General features: G+C 40.1%; 1 protein-coding gene across 2 annotated transcripts in view; it reads right to left on the bottom strand.

Moving 5' to 3' along the window:
* Thsd7b (thrombospondin type 1 domain containing 7B) overlaps window positions 1-23,925 on the bottom strand; it is an 898,652-nt gene that overhangs the window by 742,201 nt on the left and 132,526 nt on the right. The window contains exon 2 of one of the 2 annotated variants that reach the window (XM_039090425.1): window positions 18,863-19,035. In XM_039090425.1, coding sequence (XP_038946353.1) covers window positions 18,863-19,001 — 139 coding nt within the window. In that variant the 5' untranslated portion in view covers window positions 19,002-19,035. Of the gene's footprint in view, window positions 1-18,862; window positions 19,036-23,925 lie in introns of those variants that run through there. The other variant, NM_001191669.1, reaches the window with a different exon arrangement.

Below are 23,925 nucleotides of genomic sequence, written 5' to 3'. Positions count from 1 at the left end.
TTTAAAACAGCTCAGGTACAGGAAGAATGCCACTAGAAATATGCATAAGGACGGTCATTTTGAAAACCTTATTATAGAACACAAGCTATAAAAGCACAGAGGATAACATCTGTCTTGGTAGAGCAACCGTACTCAACACTGGGTGCGGCCTATTTATCAAAACTACATTATGCTTTGCACATCAGAGTTAGAAGACACAGATGGTCTCCTGAGGTAACCCTCATTAACAAGGGATAAAATAACATTATTTAAGCATTCAGTATGATAGGAGCATGCAATATTAATTTCAAGCACAGAAAATTCAGATTGCTGCAGAGGGTGAGCTCCTTTTCCAGAGTTTTCATTCATGTCTGCTTGCTAATGAATAGAGCCAGGACCTAAGGCCCCATAGCACAGAGCAGCAAGCGCTCCATGTGGATTCCATGGATCCTGAGCCCTCTTCTACCTTCCTATGCAGTATCACCTCCTCCATAATTCCCAGAGGTCAGCATTCAGAAATGAAATATAATTCTTTACATGTGCAGCTAAGTAATTAAACCTCAAACCTGCCTCTTTAATTTTTTTTCTTTTAAATCCAAAATCCCCTCTAACGTAGTGAATACTTAGCAAAAGAAATCCTTGAGCAGCTGCATTCAATTAAAAAGTTATTAACCCCAAGGAAAAATCCACAAACAACAACAGAGTCCATGTTGTTCTCACCATGGATGGTATTACCTTTATATGAACATGCACTCATGAATAAAACCCTTTATATAACTCCAATCATTTTCAAAACCAATTTTATTGTAGTATTTTTGAGGGGATATGACCACTGTATTGGGATAAGAATATCATACATTACCTACATAATTCAAAGTTTAGTTTCAATAGTAAATCTATGGGATGTGGGGGGAATTGCAGGGGAAGAAACAAGATGAGCTGGTTAGTGCATGGTCATATTTTGCTTGCAGCCAACCATTGAACTGGGAACAGAATCCCCAAAGGAGGACTTAAGAGAAAGGACTGAAGGAGCTGAAGGGGTTTTGCAAACCTCAACAATATCAACCAACCAGACCCCCCCAGAGCTTCCAGGGACTAAACCACCATCCCAAGAGAGCACAGGGATGAACCTATGGCTCCATTTTCATATGTCGCAGAGGATGGCCTTGTCAGGAGTAGGAGAAGCCCTTGGTCCTATCAAGGCTCGATGACCCAGTGTAGGGGAATGTCATGGTGGTAAGGTGGGAGTAGATGGGAGGAGAGCAACCTCATAGAAGCAGGGGGAGAGAGTCAGTTTCTGGAGGGGAAACTGGGAAAGGGGATAACTTTTGAAATGTAAATACATAAAATATCCAAGAAAGGAAAAAAATGTATAAAAATGCATACTTTTGAAATACAGAAGTGTCTATGCGTGATGTTAAATGTCTACACTTATTTCTCTTAGTCTCAGGTTTGATCAACGGCACTAGTGTGCACTATTTAGATGTCACCTGTGGCTGTGATTCTTTTTAGAACTCTGTTGAGATGTTCAGATAACTCCACAGAGGCTATGGATTTAGAGGAAGTCAGCCACAGATAGACCTTTGACTACCAGCCAGTTTACTGATGCTTTATAGCACTGATATTCATAACCAAGAATGAAAAAGGCAGTCTTCTGTGTGTGTGGATGGGAGGGTAAGTGTTCACATGTATGTGGGCTGGGTGCACATAGGTGGGGGCCAGCATATGTCTGCGAGGCATGCATTCACATATGCAGGAATGGGGGCCTCATCTGTCTTGATTAACTTCTATCTTATCATTTCAAGCAAAGCCTCTCAGTGAAGGCAGAGCATGTCCTCAGGGCTAGAATAACTCACTACTCAGCTTGCTCCAGGATACCCTTTTTCTCCCCCTGAGTGTCAGAATCACAGAAGGGCTACCATGCCCATTCAGTTTTTACATGGGTTTGGGGGATCTGAACTCCAGTTAAGTGCTAAGTCTTATTAAATGGTAAACCGTCAATAAGCTCGCTTTGTTCATACATGGTACTGCTGTGTATATAGCCTTTATTCATGCTACAGGCTCACTTGATGTCTGACTTGTTTTGAATTTGCGTCTTGTTTATTTAACATGTGAACCTCCATTTCTAAATTACAACTGAAACTAGAATATCATGACTCTTCCCTGGAGAAGAAGGGAGATAGGGTGTCATGAAGGAATTACTCCATTGGTAAGCTGACCACCAGGAAGGAGAGTTTTGCACATTAGTTATCAAACCAATAGCTCAATATGACACACACCCAGATATTCAAGCCAATAAACACTATAACTAGGTTTTTTTAAAAGTGGTTTTGCAGTGTTTGAATATGGGCAAGTATATGCATGTATGTAGATGTGTGTATGTGTGTGCTTTTTCAAGTGTATGTGTATGTGTGTGTGTGTGTGTGTGTGTGCACATGTGTGCACATGCATGGATATTCATGCCCATATATGGAGACCAGAAGTTAACCTTTAGTTTGGGAACCAATCATATTTGGTTTTAATATTATTTATTTAATGTATATGAGTGCACTGTAGCTGTCATTAGACACACCAGAAGAGGACATTTGATCCCATTACAGATAGATAGTTGTGAGCCACCATATGGTTGCTGAGAATTGGACTCATGACCTCTGGAAGAGCAGTCAATGTTCTTAACCACTGAGCCATCTCTCCAGCCCCCATATGCATTTATTTATTTATTTTCAATTTTTATTATTTTATTTATTTACATTCCAATCTTTGCCTCCCTGGGTCCCCCCTCCCACAGTTCCTCATTTCATTCCTCCTTCCCCTTGCCTCTGAAAGGGTACTCCTCACCTTCACCAGGTCTCCCCCTTCTTGGGGCCTCAAGTCTCCTGAGGATTAAATGCATCTTCCCTCACTAAAGCCTGACCTCTGCTATATTTGTGCCGGGACCCCAGACTGGCCTATGTATGTTCCTGGTTGGTGGCTCAGTCTCTGAGAGCTCCCTGGGGTCTGGGTTAGTTGAGACTGCTGGTCTTCCTATGGGGTTGCTCTCCCCTTTAGCTTTTTTAAGACTTCTCTATTCAACCGTAGGGGTTCCTGGCATCAGTTCAATGGCTGGGTGTATATGCTTATTTCTCAGTCATCTGCTGGTAGGGACTCTCAGAGGACAGCCATGCCATACTCCCATCTGTAAATACATGAGAGCATCAGTAATAGAGTCAGGCCTTGGTATCCTCCCGTAAAATGGATCCCAAGTTGGGCCAGTCATTTGACCATCTTTCCTTCAGTCTCTTCTCCATTTGTTTCTCTACAGTTCTTTTAGACTGGAACCATTCTGGGTCAGAAATTTTGACTGTGGGTTAGTAACCCTGCCCCTCTGCTTGAGGCTCTGTCTAAATACTGAGGGTAGAATCTTTTGTGTTCCTTCTACCCAATGTTAGGCATTTTGGTTAAGGTTACCCCCACTGAGTCCTTACAGTCTCTTACTTCCAGCCTCTCTGATACTTTCTAGAAGGTTCCCCTGCCTCCCATCTCCCACTCACTCCCTGATGTTGTGTATCTCCTTTCATTCTCTTGACCCTCTGGGCTTCTCCCCTGCCCCTCCCCCATACTTGATTTTGTTCCCCTTTCCCCTCCCTCACCTAGGTCCCTCCTTCCCTCTGCCTCCTGTGATTATTTCCTTCCCCCTTCCAAGTAGAATTGAAACTTCCTCATTTGAACCCTTCTACTTGTTACACTTCTTATGGTCTCTGGGTTGTATCCTAGGAATTCTGTACTTTTTGCCTAATATCCACTAATCAATGAGTATCTACCATGCATGTCCTTTTGGGTCTGATATACCTCACTCAGAATATTTTCTAGTTCCATCCATTTGCCTACAAACTTCATGAAATCCTCATTTTAATAGCTGAATAGTATTCCATTGTGTAAATCAACCGCATTTTCTGAATCCGCTCTTTGGTTGAGAGACAGGTAGTTGTTTCCGGCTTCTGGCTATAACAAATAAGACTGCTATGAACATGATGTAGCACATGTCCTTGTGGTATGATGGAGGTTCTTTTGCGTATATACCTAAGAATGGTAGAGCTGGGTCTTCAGGCAGAACTATTCCTAGTTTTCTGAAATACTGACAGAGTGATTTCCAGAGTGGTTGTACCAGCTTGCAATCCTACCAGCAAAGGAGGAGTCTTCCTCTTTCTCCACATCCTTGCCAGCATGTGCTGTCACCTGAGTTTTTGATCCTAGTCATTCTGAGTGGCGTAAAGTAGACTCATAGGGTTGTTTTGATTTGCATTTTTCTAATGACTAAGAACTTTGAGCATATCTTTAAGAGCTTCTAGGCCATTAGAAATTCTGCTCTTGGGCATTCTCTGTTTAGCTTGGTACCCTATTTTTAAATTGCATTATTTGGTTTTATTGGAAGTCAACTTCTTGAATTCTTTATATATTTTGGATCTAAGCCCTCTATCAGATGTATGGTTAGAGAAGATTTTTTCCCCAATCTGTAGGTTGCTGATTTGTCCTATTGATGTCATCCTTAGCCTTACAGAAGCTTTTCAGTTTCATGACGTCCCATTTATGGATTGTTGATCTTAGAGTCTGAGACATTGGAGTTCTGTTCAGGAAATTTTCCCCTATGCCAATGAGTTTGAGGCTGTCTCCTATGTCCCTTCTATTAGATTCAGTATATCTGGCTTTATGTTGAGGTCCTCGATCCATTCCTACTTGAACTTTGTGCAAAATGATAAATATGAATCTATTTTCATTCTCCAAACAGCCAGTTAGTCCAGCACCATTTATTGAAGATGTTTCCCTTTTTCAACTCTACGTTTTTGTCTTCTTTGTCAAAGATCAGGTATCCATAGCTGTATTTGTGTGTGGGTTTACTTCTGGGCCTTTGATTCTATTCCATTGATCAACCTGTCTGCTTCTGTAACAATACCATGCTGTTTTCATCATCATTTCTCTGTAGTACAGTTTGAGGTCAGGGATGGTGATTCCACTGGAAGTTCTTTTATTGTTGAGCTTGTTTGGACTATCCTGGGTTTTTCATTTTGCTATATGAAATGGATAATTGCTCTTTCCATGTCTGTGAAGAATTGTTTTGAAATTCTGATGTGGAATGCATTGAATCTGTAGGTTTCTTTGGGTAAGATGGCCATTTTCACTAAGTTAATCCTGCCGATCCATGAGCATGGGAGATCTTTTCATCCTCTGAGGTTTTCTTCAATTTATTTGTTCAAGGATTTGAAGTTCTTGCCATATAAATGTTTCACTTGCTTGGTTAGAGTCACACCTAGATATTTTATACTATTTGTGACTATTGTACAGGGTGTTGTTTCCTTAATTTCTTTCTCAGCCTGTTTATCATTTGGATAAATGAAGGCTACTGATTTGTTGGAGTTAATTTGATGTCCTGTCACTTTGCTGAAATTGTTTATCAGCTGTAGGAGTTCTCTGGTAGGATTTTGGGGTTAGCTTGTATTTACTATCATATCATCCACAAATAGTGATACTTTGACTTCTTCCTTTCTAATTTGTATCTGCTTTTGTTGTCTAACTGCTCTGGCTAGAATTTGATCATTATGTTAAATATATAGGGAAAAGAGAGTCTTGTCCCGGATTTTAATAGGATTGCCTCTAGTTTCTCACTATTTAATTTGATATTGGCTGTCGGTTTGCTATGTATTGCTTTTATTATGTTTAGATATGTGCCATAAATTCCTGATCTCTCCAAGGCTTTTAACATGAAGGAGTGTTTTATTTTGTCTAAGGCTTTTTCAGCATCTAATAAGATGATCATTTGGCTTTTTCCTTGAGTTCTTTTTATATAGTGTATTACAATGATGGATTTTTATATATTGGACCATTTCTGAATCCCAGGGATGAAGCCTACTTGATCCTACTGGCCAGCTAACCTTGGACTATTTGGCAAGTTCCAGGACAGTGAGAGACCTTGTCTTAACAAAAAGGTGGACAGTGCCTTAGGATGGTCAACCTCCGGCCATCAAGTGTTTGTACACCCACATGCATACCTATGTGCACATGTGTGTGCACTGTGCACATACATACACAATACAGTACACAATGGGAGTACTTTGTCATTTTTATTAAGAAATGGAGTACAAGATTCTTAGAGGTATTTATCACTAATGGAAAGTTGTAAAAGTGGGTAGGCTTGGCTTTTATGTTAAGGTAGAACAACTATACATCTCTTTGCAGTTAGTTCTCTGTGGAAACCTGTCTGGAGGCCTGCAGTGGTGGTGAGATAATCTTCACTTTCTGGGAAACTCTGTGTGAAGGCATCACACAGGAAACAGAGCTATTGGACACCCCCAGCTCTCTTGATTACAGCTCCCTAAGTCTTTATAGGCCAGGGGGTAGGCAGCTTCCAGAGAATTCAGGTCCCTGCCACCTATCCAGAGCACTAACCAAATAGGACCTCAATATGTGAAAAAATTATTGTTGTTATCTAAGCTACCATCTTCAGGTGAAGTTATGTAGCGACAGAGAACTGGGGCAAGATCATAATCACTGTGTCACTTCTGTGAAAACCCTGGTGTGGCTTAGATAAACAGAGAAAGATGAAACCCTAAAGATACGACAAAAATAAACTTGGCTGAGTAAACATATCTGCAGAGCAGCAGGTCAATAGGGACCACAAGCTATGTGATCTTCATACCAAACTGACATCTACGACTTTAAAACATTAGACAAAGCACCAAGAAGCACAAGCTTGTAATCTCAGAGACTCAGAAGAATGAACCCTTCCTGGACTGCAAACTGAGGTTACTAGGCTGGCCTGGGCAGCTTAGTGAGACTGTGTCTCCAATCTGGAAAAAAATAAAAAGAGTGATAGGGTTAGAATTCTGGGTATAAAGGGCTGGGGTTGGAGAGCAAGGGTCAGAGATCTGGAGTCAGAATACAGAGGTTACAGCTTCATTTAATGCACTTGCCTGAGATTGACAAAGCTGTAGGTCCAATCACCAGTTTAAAAATAAAGAAGAATAATTAAGGCGAAGTAGCAGAAAAATTAGAAAGTAGAATGAGAATACAAACAAACACATAGATAAGAAAACAGGGGAAAGACCCAAAAACCAAAACCAAACCAACCAAACAAAACATCTTAACATCAGCTATAGAAGCCAGATATCTGTGCATAACATTACCAAAAGAGTAACAGAAAGGAGAAAATCACACGAAAATAAATCTCAGAAACCTAGGACATGAGTACAGCAAGGAACGCACTCTGTTGATGCCGAGCATACTGAGGAAAACAGGCATATCTCTAAGTGTATCATCACAGGGCTTTAGACAGTCATAGGTAAAGATGCTTGAAAGAGGGGCACAAAAATAGGTAGGGCTGTGCCAAGAGGAGGTCCCAACATCATCAACATGTGCAGTCCCAGCTCTGGGAGCAATAAGAGACAGTAGCTTCAATCCTGGGCATTTCCAAGGAACAGAACCTCTATACCCAAGTTCCCTTGTTTGCTTTCTATCACTGCTGTAAAATACAAACTAAGGCCAACTTGGGGAGGAACGAGTTGATTTGGCTTCCATTTCCCCACCAAAATCTACTAATAAAGAACTTCAGAGAAGAAATTCAAGCAGAGACCATGGCAGAACGTTACTTGAAAGCCTGCTCTCCATGGCTCACAAACTATTCATTCATTCATATATATATATATATATATATATATATATATATATATATATATATATATATATATAAACCAAGGATCTCCTGTCCAGAGATGGCATTACCTACAGTGGGCTGAGGCCTTGCATATCAATCATTAACCATGAAAATGTCTCGCAGACCTGCCTACAGGCCAATCTGATGGAGACATTTTCTGAATTGGGGTTCTTTCTTCCTAGATGACCTCAACTAGTGTCAATTTGACAAAAAAACATATACCAACTCACAGGCCATCATTCATGTACATGACAAGCACAGAGACCCTTTCCAATATAAAGGGATTTGAAAAATGAGTTCCAACCTACCCCTTGGAGTGATACCAGAGGGTAACTTTGGCAGATGTAGAAAATAAGACAAGGAGAGAAGCAGAAGAGTGAGAAATGGCTTTAAGAAGCTGGGATGAAAGGGTTCTCACATTTGACACCTTCCCTGTACTTCAAGAGAATCAGAGTGGGACTGTGGAAAGAAATTCAAAGTAGAGAGCATGCCGGTGGAATCTTTAGATCTGATCCTCAGTGCTGGGGCCCATTGAGTACTTAGTGGAATATTAGGGGAAAACAGTACCGGGCTCCAAGAAAATAAGGCAAGAGGGCAACTCAAGGGAAGAAACTTTTCATTTACCCATAGAGCTAAACAAGAATGAAGTGCAGTACGGTGCTCAGCTCAGCAGAGAGAAGATGCATAGAAAACAGTCATTGGCTAAATTAGCTTGATAAAAATACTTAGAAGAGTTGCAGGAAGAAATGAGAAGGATGATGAGAGAAAATGTCCTCTACCAAACTAGGACCAGTTCCATGGTAGGTATCTGGGTATTGGGTGCATAAAAAAACAAAGCTAACAGTAATACTTAGAAACATTGAGGTGAGGAGTGGTATACACCTGTAAGCCTCACTCAGTAGGCTGAAACAGAAGGCTTGCTATGATTTTGATGAAAGTCTGAGCTATAAAGTCCATATTCTGTTTTTTTTTTGTTTGTTTGTTTTTTTTTTTGTTTTTTTTTTTTGGTTCTTTTTTTTCCGGAGCTGGGGACCGAACCCAGGGCCTTGCGCTTCCTAGGCAATCGCTCTACCACTGAGCTAAATCCCCAAACCCCATATTCTGTTTTAAAAGAGGGATAATGGTGGGAGAGGTAAAAGATAAAGGAGAAAGGAAGAGGGGGACAGAAGGAGGAAGGGATGGGGAAGGAACGAAGCAGACAAACAGGCAACAGATATGTGGAGGTAAATATCAGACTTCTTTTTCCTGCAAAGATATTGCAAAAAGATATTGAGGTGAACTGGTTACTTTTGTAGACTTCCTCTGGGCAGAGAGGTACCTAGAGCACCTAATTCTGAGAGCGCCAGGGACACCTGAATCCATGCATATCTCTGTCTTCTTTTAAATAAGAGGCAAACACTTTTGCAGAACATGATCAGAAATCACAGGGAGATGAGATGACAGAGAAATACGCATGCATGCAGACTTGTACAGACCCAACACACACACACATACACACACGCACACACACACACACACACACACACACACACAGGGAGAGAGATAGAGACAGAGGCAGAGACAGAGAGACAGAGAGACAGAGAGAGGCAGAGAGACAGAGAGTTAGAGAGAGAAAGAAAGAGTCCCTCGTTTCACTTAGGGTGGAAGATGGCTTATGTAATAGTTAGTTATGTGTGTTCTAGTTACTTGGGCTATTTCAAAATAGCAAAATTTTCTGTTGCCATGAAGTCTAGATTTTAGTTATATTTAGAAATAAATGGCAGAGTAATTTATTTTGTTACATACTACAGTTTTTTTCTTACCTCTTAGGAACATTATAAAATTAGTTCTTGAGGTGTTTAATGAAAAATAATTATAACTTTTCGCAGTAAAATCCATGCTATATACGCCAAGGCTTTCTTATGTTACAGAAATAATACCACCAAGAGTCTATTAAATACATGCCCCTTAGATGATCTAATGTCCACAGAAGTAATTAAAATGATTTCAATTTAATCTAATTCCGAGAGGAAATATTTCATGTATTTCTAACACAGATTAAAACAAAATCTTTCTTCTAAGAACATTTTATTTTCTTTAAGAATCTTAAAGTTTAGAATGTATGTGTGTAATATATACAACACAATTTTTCTTATATTTTACTGCTGAAAGTATTATTTAAGATGTGGTTGACATAGATAAGATCCTTTATGCTTTTGCAATATCATTGACATAATGTGTTTTTATTCCGATTCTATTTTATTTACTTTGCTCATGGAATGGAGGTCATTATTCTCCCATTTATCATGTGAGAGCTATTGAAATTAAAGTTTTCTGAGAGACTAACGTAGAGGCAACTTTATACTTCAAATCAGTAAAACACTTCTCAATAAAATACCTGTAACCATCAAACAATTCTAATTTTGTATGACTAAAGAAGTAAATTACACAACAACTTCAAAACACAGACACATGGCTGTGTCAAGCATTGTACTAGCACAGAATAATAAGAGGAAACGGGGCAGGAGAGATGTCTCAGTGGTTAAGGGTACACACTGTTCTTGCAGAAGATCCCAGTGCAGTTACCAACACTCATGTCAGGTGGCTTATAACCCACCCATACCCCACAGCCAAGGCTTCTGAGACCCTCTTCTGGCCACCACAGGCACCTGCACTCAAGGACACATAGCACTACATAGATATTTACACATAATTAAAAGTTCTTTAAGAGAGAGGGAGACAGAGAGACAGAGACAGAGACATGGAGATACAGAAAGACAGAGACAGACACAGTAGCTAACATTATTAAATGGTTACTTTTCTTTTTGAAAAAGAATTTTTATTAGATATATTTCTTTATTTACATTTCAAATGTTATTCCCATTCCCAATTTCCTGTCCATAAGTCTCTATTCACTCCCCTCCCCCTCCCCCATACGGGTATTCCCCCTATACATCCCCCTTACTGCCCCCCCATTCTGCTGCCACTGCTCCAACTTTGGCAGGACCAAGGGCTTTCCATTCCATTGGTGACCCAACAAGGCTACTCTCTGCTACGTATACAGTTGGAGCCCTGGGTCTTTTCATTATATATTTCAATTTTATATCTTTCTTTTCAAAATGATTCCACAAAATGTTGATGCCCTCATTTTTAATTGAGGCTCAAGAAAGATGAAATAACCTTACTTTTTAGACACTCAGAAGTTTTGGGTGCCTCCCTCTAAGTGCAATTTATGTTACTCTAAGAGCAATATATGCTACCTATAAGTTGTTATATGTTGACAAAAATGCACAATTTTTAAAATATTATCATGAAGAAATAACTATAGAACTTTATTTGGTTCAAAATTTATTATCAAAAAAATTGTTTTCCTGTCTTTTTTATGAGCTCACTTATAAAATGTGGGTTTGGCTAGTGAAAACGTCCTGGAACAAGGTATCAGTGGGAGCTCCAGTTCTCTGTGAGTGAGCTAAATCTCACTGAATTTTACACCTTTAAAGCTGCTAAAATGGTAAAGTTTATGTTATGTGCATTTTAGCACAGTGATTTTTTTTTAATGTCATTTGGCTCCCGAAGGATGTAATCAAAATGTTATTCTCTACATATACAGGATCACAAATTCTGAGGGCAGATCTGCATTTCTAAAGCTGCATTTAATTCCAACCTCATTGCTGGTGCTTATCCAGCATCTCTCTCTGGTGTTCAGATTCTGTATGTTCAACTTTGTGATGAACACATGCATATCAGTTTCATCCGAGGTCAAAGCATGAGTGTGGTCAATGCCAAGGACCTCACAACACACCCTCTGCTTCCTCTACAGCACAGCAAAAATTACTTAATCTTTTAACTCATTCTATCCATTCATCCCTTCATCCATCCATCCATCTTTCCATCTATCTATCTATTTATCTATTTATATCTATTTATCTTGTGTGTGTGTGTGTGAGAGAGAGAGACAGACAGACAGACAGACAGACACAGAGACAGAGACAGAGACACAGAGAGAGAGAGAGGACACAACTCACATGTGGAGAACAGAGGACAACGTTCACTAGTTATTTCTGTCCATCAAATGGGTTCTATGGATTGAAAAGTCATCAGGCTTAGTGGTAAGTAGTAAAGTGGTAGGTTGACATTGAGCTATTTTCACTCATCTTCAGTCAGTATCTCTCTTGTGTCTCTCCTTCCCACCTGTGTTGCTGTAATGGGAATTTGATCTTATAGGCCAATGAATTTGAATACTTGGTCCCCAGTTGGTGAAACTATTTGGGAAGGATAGAGGTGTGGCTTCACTGAGGAACGTGTATCACTAGAGGTGAGCCTTGATGTTTTGATTCATTCCAATGTCATTCCCAGTTAGTTTTCTCTGTGTGTGCCTTATACTTCGGGACTACCTAACAGAAGCTCTCAGTTACTGCTCTAGCACCATGCATGCCTGCCTACTTTCATTCTCCCTGCTATGAGGGTAATGAACTCCAACCCTCCAGAACCATAAGCCTCCGATTACATGCTTGCTTTTATAAGTTTCATTGGTCTTGTCTTTTCTTGCTCTCTCTCTCTCTCTCTCTCTCTCTCTCTCTCTCTCTCTCTCTCTCTCTGTGTGTGTGTGTGTGTCTGTCTGTCTCTCTCTCTCTCTCAGTCTCTTTCTTTTTCTTTTCTTTCTTTCCCCCTTTCTTTTTCTTTCTTTTTCTTGTCTTATAGTATGGCAACAGAAAATTAAGTTGAAAAATGATAGCATTTTTAAAATACGGTGCTAGTTCAACTGATGGTCAGCATGTAGAAGAACCCAAATCGATCCATTCTTATCACCCTGTACAAAACTCAAGTCCAAGTGGATCAAAAGGACCTCCACATCAAACCAGATACACTCAAACGAACAGAAGAAAAAGTGGGAAAGAGGCTCAAATACATGGGCACAGGGGGAAAATTTCCTGAACAGAACACCAAAGGCTTATGCTCTAAGATCAAGAACTGACAAATGGAACCTCATAAAACTGTAAAACTTCTGTAAGGCAAAGGACACTATCATTAAGACAAAATGGCAACCAACATATTTGGAAAAGATCTCTAGCAACCCTACGTCTGACAGAGGGCTAATAACCATTATATACAAAGAACTCAACAAGGTAGACTCCAGAAAGGCAAATAACCCTGTTAAAATGGTGGCACAGAGCTAAACAAAGAATTTTCAATTGAGGAATACCGAATGGCTGAGAAGCACCTAAAGAAATGTTCAACATCCTTAGTCATCAGGGAAATGTAAATCAAAACAACCATGAGATTCTACCTCACACCAGTCAGAATGACTAAGATCAAAAACTCAGGTGACAGATGCTGGTGAGGATGTGGAGAAAGAGGAACACTCCTCCATCGTTGGTGGGATTGCAAACTGGTACAAACACTCTGGAAATCAGTCTGGAGGTTCCTCAGAAAATTGGACATAGAACTACCTGAGGACCCAGCTATACCTCTCCTGGGCATATGCCCAACTAGATGCTCCAACATGTAACAAGGACACGTGCTCCACTATGTTCATAGAAGCCTTAGTTATAATAGCCAGAAGCTGGAAAGAACCCTAATGTCCCTCAACAGAGGAATGGATCCTCTATACATCTATACAATGGAGTACTGCTCAGCTATCAAAAACAATGACTTCATGAAATACATAGGCAAATGAATGGAACTAGAAAATATCATCCTGAATGAGGTAATCTAATCACAAACCCCCCCCAAAAAAAACGCACATGGTATGCACTCACTGATAAGTGGATATTAGTCCAAAAACTTGGATTACCCAAGATGCAATCCACAAACCACATGAAACTCAAGAAGAAAGACGACCAAAGTGCAGATGCTTCCGTCCTTCTTAGAAGGGGGAACAAAAATATTCATAAGAGGAAATACAGAGACAAAGTTTGGGGCCGAAACTGAAGGAATGGCCATGCAGAGCCTGCCCCGCTGGGAATCCAGCCCGTATACATACATCTACCAAACCCAGTCACTATTGGGGATGCTAAGAAGTGCATGCTGACAGGAGCCTGATATAGCTGTCTCCTGAGAGGCTCTCCTAGAGTGTGACAAATACAGAGGGGGATTCTCGCAGCCAACCATTGAACTGAGAATGGAGTCTCCATTGGAGGAGTTAGAGAAAAGATTGAAGGAGCTGAAGAGGTTTGCAACCCCATAAGAACAACAATACCAATCAATTAGAGCTCCCAGGGACTAAACCACCATCCAAAGAGTACACAGGGACACACCCATGGTTCCAGCTGCATATGTACCAGAGGACGGCCTTGTTGGGCACCAATGGGAGGAGAAACCTGCCAGGCTCCACCCCCCCCCCCCAGTGTAGGGGAATGTCAGGACGGGGAGGTGGGAAAGGGTGGGTGGATAGGCAGGAAAACACCCTCATAGAAGAAGGAGTAGGGGGGATGGGATAGGGGTTATATCAATGGGAAACTGGGACAGGGGGTAACATTTGAAAGGTAAATACATAAAATGATAGCCGATTTTTTAAAAAGGGGGGGGGAGAAAATTAAGACACCACTCCAATGGTTTTTCAACCTGGGCCTAAAAGTCTAATTGAAGTCCGATATTTTGTTCTGGGCTGCATGCTACCTTGATCATTTTAGAACATTTAGCTGTATGGCTCAACACAGGCTCACTCCATTTGCAGCAAGCAGGAGTATGTCAAGACATCATCAAATCGTACCTGATGAATCTTCCCTTTAATAAATTAGCCCATTCTTAACTATATCTTCCCAAACACATCTGCCCCCCAACGTCTTTTAAGTCTGCTGTTATATAGATCTTTAATTCAACCTCATCACACCATGCTTCACTTCATGGAGTTGGTAGAGACCACTGTACTTACTCTTTGTCCTCGGTACCACCTAACCAGCTTCCTCTACCTGCCTTTCAAGGATTCCTGCAATGATTCCACTCAAACCTTACTAGAAAGAATTTCATCTTTTGTCACTGTCCTATGAACTCCAGGATCTTTCTCCTTCATCCAGTGTCACAGCTCTAACAGATGATATCATGGCTAACATGATCCTGCTACCTTCTTTTCCTGAGTTCTTGTCACTCCCCCCATGTGTTCTGCTCCAGTATGCTTGCCTCCTCTTGGTCCTGTTTTTGTTTTGTTTCTTTGAGTCTATGTAGCATTGACTAGCCTAAGGATTTGTATGTAGACCAGTCTGCCCTTGAACTCATAGGGTTCCACTTGTCTTTGTCTCCTGAGTACTAGAATTAAAAGGTGGAGTCTAATATGTCCAATTCCTCCCGATTCCTTAGGTAACACCACCCTGTATTCCTTCCTCAATAACCCATGCTTGCCCTCTATACCTGCTTCCTCTCATCCCCAAGGCTCATACTTCCTGTTCCCCCAGTTCTTTTAAAGAATCACATCCTCAGTGAAGTGTTTCATCCACAGTCTATTCAAGCTTAGTATATTTATATCCATGGTCCTGCTCTGGCTTATATCATTTCTTTCTATATCATATATTTTCTGTTGATAATGCTTAGTCCCTGGGAACTATGTTCTCGTATTTTATTTGTCATCTGTCTTTGTACTGCCTAGAACACAGGACTCAGCAAATGTCAACAGAATGAACACAAGTCCCAGGACCACTACCAGGAACTTTTGAAGTAAGGAGTTCTTATGGTTTTAGAGGCAGTGGTCTGGCTGCTCTTTAACAAAATAAGTATTTACAAATCACTACAGGCTTAAACTTAAAACAATAAGCATGGAGTTTTTACTTGATACTCAAGCTGGAGTGACCCTTCTTTCCCAGGCATGGATTTGGGGCTGCCTGAGACTAAAATAGAGCAGATGTCCTCATGGTGAGGACAGGTGTTGGAAAGCTTTGACCGATCAGTGACGTAGTGACCTGTGATGTGCCCATCATTCCTACAAGAGCACTCTTTGGCAATAAAGCATAACCTCCAAGTATCATCAGTCCACTGTGTTTCCAAAGCCAGGACTTGGCTAGAAACGCCTCTAATTTAGATGAGGATAACTGACATCTAACCTTTGAATTTAGAAAGAAAATGGTGAAGATTAGCAAGGAGTTTAAGTGGATGGGTATCCAATCTAAACCAGAAAGGTGGTTTCCAAGTTTCTAGGATAAAGTATATTTATCTGACTCTCCAGAAAATTTATTCGAATTCCCGATAACATTGGATGTGTATTTATCTGTGCTCATAGATCTGATAACATACTATGCACAAGCAATTTATTGTCATGACAAAAGTTTTTCATATGAAATATAAAGAACTCGTATGTGTGTGTGTGAGTGTGTGTGTGTTTGTGTGTGTGTGTGTGTGTGTGTGTGTGTGTGTGTGTAGCAGAAATGAAGATGTCAAAGGCAATTTCAAATAGAATGACCTCAAATTGTTACAGGGGATATGATAACTTCTCAAGCCAAATCATTTCTTACTTTTAGAACAATACATCAACATCATATGCAATAGCAAAAATTGAAGTCACTGTGATGTCAAAGCAATTAAGAAATAAATCACTGAATGAGAACATGAAGAATATGCACTATTCTATATAATACTACTATGTACTGTTTATCACAACACTGGTATGATGAAGGATAATCTTCAGTTGTACCTGAAAACCATACATATTTATATAAGTAAGGACATTTTCTGAAAGGTACAAAAGAGATGAGACGTAGTTTACCTGGTCTAGCATTTTGCTTTTTGATTATTCACTTTTGATATTTTTCAGCGTTTGAAGTTCATGGTCATGTACAAATACTATAGTTTAGGGAAAGAGGAGCAGTAGACACTGGAGAAAATGAAAACGTCCACGGTGATGTTTATTTCAAACAATGCCTATGTCTTCTGGAAAGATTTCCCTCTCCAGAAACTCGATTGCTTATTTTTTCAAAAACACATACATAAATTTTCCTCTAAATAAGCTCATTTTCCTAACACATCTCATTAATGCTGCAGATTTGCTGCTCTCCATTTTAATTGCCTTTCTCGGAGAACATCAGACATTAGGTGGCTAGATAAAGTTTGAATTGATGAAATACTTATCTTTTGTGGGCTGGACAGATAGCTCATTTTGTAAAGTGCTTGTGATGGCTGAGTTTGATTCCCCAGGAGCAAGGTAAAGAAAGAGCAGGCAAGGTAGCAAACATTTCAAGTTCTAACACTGGGAGGCAGAGGCAGAGCACTCCTGTGCTAGCTAATCCACCCTAACCCAACTGGTGAGTTCCAGGCCAATCATAAAATAAGCTGATCTCTATGTCCACAATATACCCCCGACCCAATGCACACACACACACACACACACACACACACACACACACACACACACACAAAATATCCAACTTCTGTGCTTAAAACAATACAGTCGCCTTTATTGAAATGCGATAGTGCCTTGAAAAGTATCTCTAAAGCTTGATGTGTGGGGGAAACATAAATCACTAATGTAGCATTGGAATTCACAATTAAATGAATTTATAGAGGTTTTAATGAAATTAAGTCTTCTCCAGACTGTATCTCTAGTGGCACTGTTTTTTTTTTACTTAATATTCTTTAAAACATAATTTACTTTCATTTTTGCAAAGTCATTTATGTATTATGAATATCACTTTTATACATATTTCCATGGTGACAATATGTTCACAGTCTATTTAATTTACAGACGATGGGACCAAAATGAAAACTCTCTGAGGACCATAGATCTTCTACACCACCATGTTCCCCTTGCAAGATATTAAGTGTATAAGTTATCTACACTTGCACGAATGGACTCTTTAAACAGCAATAAATATGGTAAATGATCTGATTGTGAAACCTTAGGAAAATTAAAATCCATAACAAAGAAAGCATTAGAGGTACAAAGAGTCATATGAGAGTAACAAGCCTATGTTTAGGGCTCATAACTTAAGCTAATAAATTATTAGGGTTAGAAATTAAAATGAACAAATCTTTTATACAGGCAAATTAAGGATATAGTTAGAGAATAAAATCATAAACAGGCTTTAAAACCTGAAATCAATTCTTTCACATAATGCGCAAGTAACTGTACACAAGAAAACTAAGCATCTCTAAATACAGTAAGGAGACTTTAGTTACCACCCAGAGGCAAAGTTGTTCAAATAATTGTTTTTAAGATTTAAAAAATTTGTGTGCATATGTGTGTGTGTGTGCGTGCGCACGCGCGTGCACGCACCTTTGGAGGTCAAAAGGTGTGTTGAATACCTTGAAGCTGGAGTTGCAGGTGGTGTTAAGCCATGTGAAATGGATGAGGGACTGAACCTGGGTCCTCTGACAGAGCGGAAAGAGCTTTGAACAACTTCATTTTCTCTCCCGCCAGAGTTAGGTAATTCTTCCTGCTCCCAAGCCCACATGTAAATAATCTGTGCTGGAAGATATTTAACATCAAATAGACAATGGGGTTGAACCCCGAAAGAAAGACGTATAAAAAAACTAACTCAAAGCTTTTCAGCTTCAGGAATCAGCTCCACTTTGACATCACATTTTACTTCTCAGTTGTGAAATGGTTGTCAAAGGCATAGGCATAACTGTGAAAATGTTAATTGTAGTTGACAACAACACAGAAATTCTAAATCATGGCAAGTATCATTGGCATAGATGGCAATTAAGCAGGAGTGAAAATATAAGGCATGGGGAGAGAGTGAAGCGGGTGCAATGCTTGCCGCTCTTGTTGAGGAACTCCATTTAGTGTTGAATACCCACATGGTCAGATCACAATCACCAGGAGCTCCAGCTCCAGGGCATTTGGTACCCTCTTATGGCCTCTGCAGGTCTGCACACACACACACACACACACACACACACACACACACACACACACACACACAAGATAGATAGATGATAGATAGATAGATAGATAGATAGATAGATAGATAGATAGATAGATAGAAGGATGGATAGATAGATAGATAGATAGATAGATAGATAGATAGATAGATATGCAGAGCTTTAAAATAAACTTAATGTATTCTGTATAACGAATGTGTAGTTTTCCTTGGATGGATGGATGGATAGATAGATAGATAGATAGATAGATAGATAGATAGATAGATAGGCAGAGCTTTAAAATAAACTTAATGTATTCTGTATAACGAATGTGTAGTTTTCCTTTCTGAGTATTTCTGACCACTCAGCAAATATGAAAGGAATATTCTCCTAAATGACCTTGGTATACATGAAAAGCCAGAACTTTCTTACCTGTTTTCCAGATGAACTGATTGTCCTTCCTGCCTTCCAAATGAGCTGCTTGGGACAGCAGGAGAGAAAGCACTAGAAAGACCTTCCTCATGCTCCTCGAAACCCAGTGAGTGACGGCCAGATCACTCCTTGGAAACATTCTTCAGACTTTTCAGCTCTTCACTTGCCTAATCCTGAAACCAAAAGAAAGACAGTTGAGTGCTCATGTTTGGCAACCAGGACATACGCTGATAGCAAGTGACTTTCATGTGACCATATAACCGATGCCCATTACATAGTGTTTTATTCTTCAGAGAAAACACATTTGGAGGATGTCTCATATACTTGCTTCTTTCTGTACAGATGAATTCCTTGAGGGTCTCACAACTAAGAAAAGAAATTGTCATGCACCACTAAGATACAAAGACGGGAGGGACAAACATCCATAACAGCAGTGGGTGTAATGACTCAGGATGAAGCCATTGCTGAGATAAAATAGAGGGAAATACACAAGATAGTACCTGGAAAGAGCCTTGGGGAAACATAAGGGCTTGAAGGAGTCAAGAAGGACACATCCATCAGAGAGAATAAGGCACGGGCAGCTAGTTATGTTTGTGTTCAGGGACTGGTGTTTAAGCGAGCGGCTGCTTTGAAGGACATGAAGAGGAGGGAGGAATGAGTGCAGGTAAGATTTGGAATACAGTTTGGGGACAAAATTGTAAAGGGCCTGAAATATCAGGTGGGAATTCTAAAATAGTAAAGAACTTGAAGTAAATAAGATCAGTAGGGCACAATCACTTACTGGTGAGTAGAGCTAGATAAATTGTGAGTTGGGATTATGAAACTAGTGAAATTGCAAGCATTAGGGGGAATTTGAGAAATAGAAGAGAGACTGGGCAGAAAACAATCAGGGAGAGTCAGACATAGCAGATAAGAAAAAAGACTCAAGCAGAACATTAAAATGTAAAATGCAAACATAAGAATGAGCAGGTAACAGCCATCACTAAGAAGGTGACACCTTTGAGACAGATTTGAAGGGGAAATTAAAATAATATGTTTTAGAATATATGAAATTCGATGTGTTAACCAATAGCTTACCACACACACACACACACACACACACACACACACACACACAAGTTCTATTTTGTGCAATGATAGAGACAGAACTCTATTTAGAGAGAATCAGGAAGAACATCTCAATACAGTATTCTCTAGATTGGGTTTCCCTGCTGACACACCTGTGGAAGAGGTTTTCTTTTTTGTATTAGTGGATGTGGAAAGACCTTTCCTGAATATGGGTGCCACAAATCCTTAGTTTGGGTCCCAAGACTGAACTGAACTAGAGTAGAGACATCAGACAAGCATTAAGCATTAGGATTCTTTCCTCTCTTTTCCTGTTTGGAGTGTGGCTTGTTTCAGGTTTTTGCTGTGATCTCTACACAATAATCGAATATAATCTGAAATTGTTCTGAAATTGTAAGCTAAAATAAACCTTTCTCCCCTAAGTTGCTTATTCCCTGGGTATTTTTATCACAGCACTGGAAAGAAAGACATTTATTTTTTGTTTGTTGGTTGTTTTTTTTTCCTTCATAAAAAGCCATTGCCTTATTCCTACCCATTTGTAGAATTCATTCAGGTGTCCTTATAAACACGGGTTTTCTGAACAACACCTTATCAATCGGACAGACGATGGCAGGTGGCATCTGATGCAATCTCATGATATTCCCAGAATCTACACCAGGCACAGTAGCGATGCTGCACAAATGACTAAAAATTATTCTAGAAGGAACCAAGCAATGCACTTTGAGTGCACAGCCCTCTGGTGGCCTGCCACAATCCAGGGATAAATATAGTATTTTAAAAGACAACGCAAAGCTCTGCTTCAGATTTTTGTACCACAACCAGAATTGAGGAAAATAAAAGTGAAGGGCTCTGGCTGTAATAAACCAATCCACTTGTTGGCTGCGTATTCTCAAGAGTGGCTTGTTAGTAGATTTCATGGCTCCTTGGAGGCACCACTAGACTTGGCTCTAAAACTTCTGTCCTTGGCAACTGAACCAAGCACATATCCTTGATGCAAAGAGCCAAGAATATGATCCATCGCAGCTGTGCCTTTGGTAGCATTTGAGCCCCATAGACACTAAATTACAGTTTATTCTAAGGTCACTGAGAGTTCATATGATATTTTTGTGTGAAGTAAAAAAAAAGGTATCTCGTTCTCAGGTAGAAACATTTTGAAATGGGTAAATGGTTCTGTATTTGAGTTCTTTTCCTCAACGTGCATATGCGAGCATGTCTAACTGCCCACTCTTGGGAATGTCACATACACACAATCACTGGGGGAGGCATGTTCTCCCTACCACTCTGTGGGTGACAAGACTGCTAGTTTCAGAGCTGGGACTTCACAGATCTAGAAATGGTCTTGGAGAAACAGAATGGAGGCACAGGCTCTTTCTTCTGCCCCAACTTCCCAAGAGCTGTAGTTAAGAAACACATATCACCATGCCTAGATTTATCATGATATATTAAAGTCTGCCTCTGCCTAGCTTTTTTGTCTCAGTAGATATTTCCACTGAATCAAGGCTATTATTTTACTCAGAAAACAATATGATATTTTCTACAAGTCTGCACACACACACACCCCCCACACACACACACACTCTAATGGATGACGTTATACAATATACATTTGATAAGAGAATAATCTGGTCATTTGGAGGAAGACATCACTGCCAGTTACTCTGCTGAGAAAGCAGAATAAGCTATTCTGTTTCCTGAAATAATGTACCTTCCCATGACTCCTATAAGGATGAAAACATGCATATACAAAACTCTCATAACACAGGTTGTTTTGCTAGCTCTCATTGCATTCTCATGCATCCATCATATGTAAAGCTAGATTCAAATCATTCCAATGTCAACTGAAGAAAAGTACATTTTCTCTCTTTAAAAATGACTATAAATAGGAACTCAGAGATTGGCAATAGATCATGAGTTCCAATGAGACCATGCCTGAGCCACAATGTTCAGCCAAGGATTTATATATCAATATTTTCAATTCGGGATCAATCTTTGAATCTTACTTGGAAAAGTATTATCTCAACATAGCTCACTCTGAGTGGTCATCTCCCCTTCACACTGCTCATTGTCCAACTGTGACTCTCAAAGGGACATAGTTCCTTGAGGCCTTCTATGATTCTCTAGCATAGAACACCTTCCTCAGAGTCTAATATTACCAGGATGAATAACTTTGAGAATCCCTATAATCCATGGTCACTATATGGGCCAAAACATCATAGTGGTAGGGAATACAGGATGGATTTAAAATAACAGCAAGAAAATCCAAAGAAGATGTTCGAGAACGCACAACAGAGTTCTGTACAGGACAATACACTGACCGTATTATCAAAAAGACCAAATCATTTTGGTGTTTTGAGTCCGCCTTTTCTGTACCTAGTGATTTCTCTTTTCAAGGAAGCTTAAAGGTAGAGTACAGGAGACATTTTATGAGCCAAGATGTATCATTTCATATGTATCTAAGATGGGATACTGCAGGGTTAATGGACCATGTAGAATGGTCTCCGAACACAAATTTGTTACCTTTTCCCTTTTAAATGCTTGGCACTCACCAAATTATTCTGTGGGCCATGCTGGGAGTCACTGTAAGACCTGCAGCATGAGAGTTCACTATGAAGAAAATGAGGAGAGGGGATAGAGAAGAATGAGAGAATGTCATTCCTCTGTTTGTATAACACAAATGGGAAAAAATGCTTTAACTGATAAAATACGATATGCTGAAGATGCCCCCCATGATGATATGAATAATTTACATTACAGAGGTTGCTGGATTTCCAAATCAACTTATTTACTATATCTCTTAGCACCCAGGATGTATTTGCAAGAAGAGCGTGAAAATGGTGAATACTAAATAAGAAACACAGTCTCCTCTTCTCGCCTCAACTTTCTAACCACACAAAGGCCATTCAGCCTATGAAAAGTGTGTCAGTCTTCTGCATTTCATTCCCCCAACTGTGTTCTTATCATCAGAGTCCCTGAAGATTTAAAAGGTACAAAACTTTCAAAAACATAGAAATGACTCCAGTTTACCTTCAACCTGAAGGAACAGGGATAAGAGAGAGCAAAGTGTGCTATGGTTATGTGTTTCCACAGAGCACCATCTCACATACACTGAGGAATCTCACATCCACTGAGGGAAAAAAAACTCATCAAAGTTGGCTGAGTTTTCACTGCAATGCTGGGTGTTCTACTTCATCTTCTATAATGTGCCCATCATTGGCTTGTGACATTGCCCTAAGGATACCACTAAAGCGCAGCCTGCTCATTCCAGTGCAGTTCCCATGTGCATATTCTAAGTATGCACATTAATAATTCATTTTAGAGACAAGGACCCAAGGTATTGGTGATGACTTGAGAAGTGAAACTCATATAGATAATGAGCTATCTGTGAGAGCCATTGCTAGTGTCTTCCCTCAAAAGGACAGAGACATATGTCGTCCTTGAGAAGCCATGCAAGAATTTACCATAAGTAAAATAAAAGAAAAGGATAACCATGTTACAATTCACAGACCCAAAGAAGCCAAATTACAAGGAGGGCCCAAGAAAGAATGCTTGAATTCTTATCAGAAGGGGAAATAAGAGGAATGTCAGAGGTGGATGGAGAGATGGATGTGGGACGGGGACAGAAACAGTGCAGAGGGATCAGGTGTACGGAGGTCCAAGGTGGATGGGAGGGGAGATGTGCCAGACACCTGGGAGGAAGCCCCAGGAGTCTATGAGGGTAACTAGCACTAGGACTCCTAGCAGTGGGGGATGTGGAACCTGGGCTGGCTGCCTTCTATGTCTGGACAGGACACCCAGTAGAGAAGTGGGGATGCCAGTTCACTCACAAAACCTAGGTTGTGCAGGGAATGAGATGGGGGAGAGACAGAGGGAGTGGCCAACCAATAACTGGTCCAACTTCACACCCACACCAAAGGCAAGAACCAATCCATGACAGTATTGATGATGTTCTGTTATGTTTGCAGACAGGAGCCTAGCATAGCTGTCCTCTGAGAGGTTCC

Source organism: Rattus norvegicus, chromosome 13 (genome assembly GCF_036323735.1).
Source record: "Rattus norvegicus strain BN/NHsdMcwi chromosome 13, GRCr8, whole genome shotgun sequence".
Taxonomy (NCBI): Eukaryota; Metazoa; Chordata; class Mammalia; order Rodentia; family Muridae; genus Rattus; species Rattus norvegicus.
The sequence above is the reverse complement of the archived record's forward strand: the minus strand, read 5'-3'. Positions and strand labels throughout refer to the sequence as shown.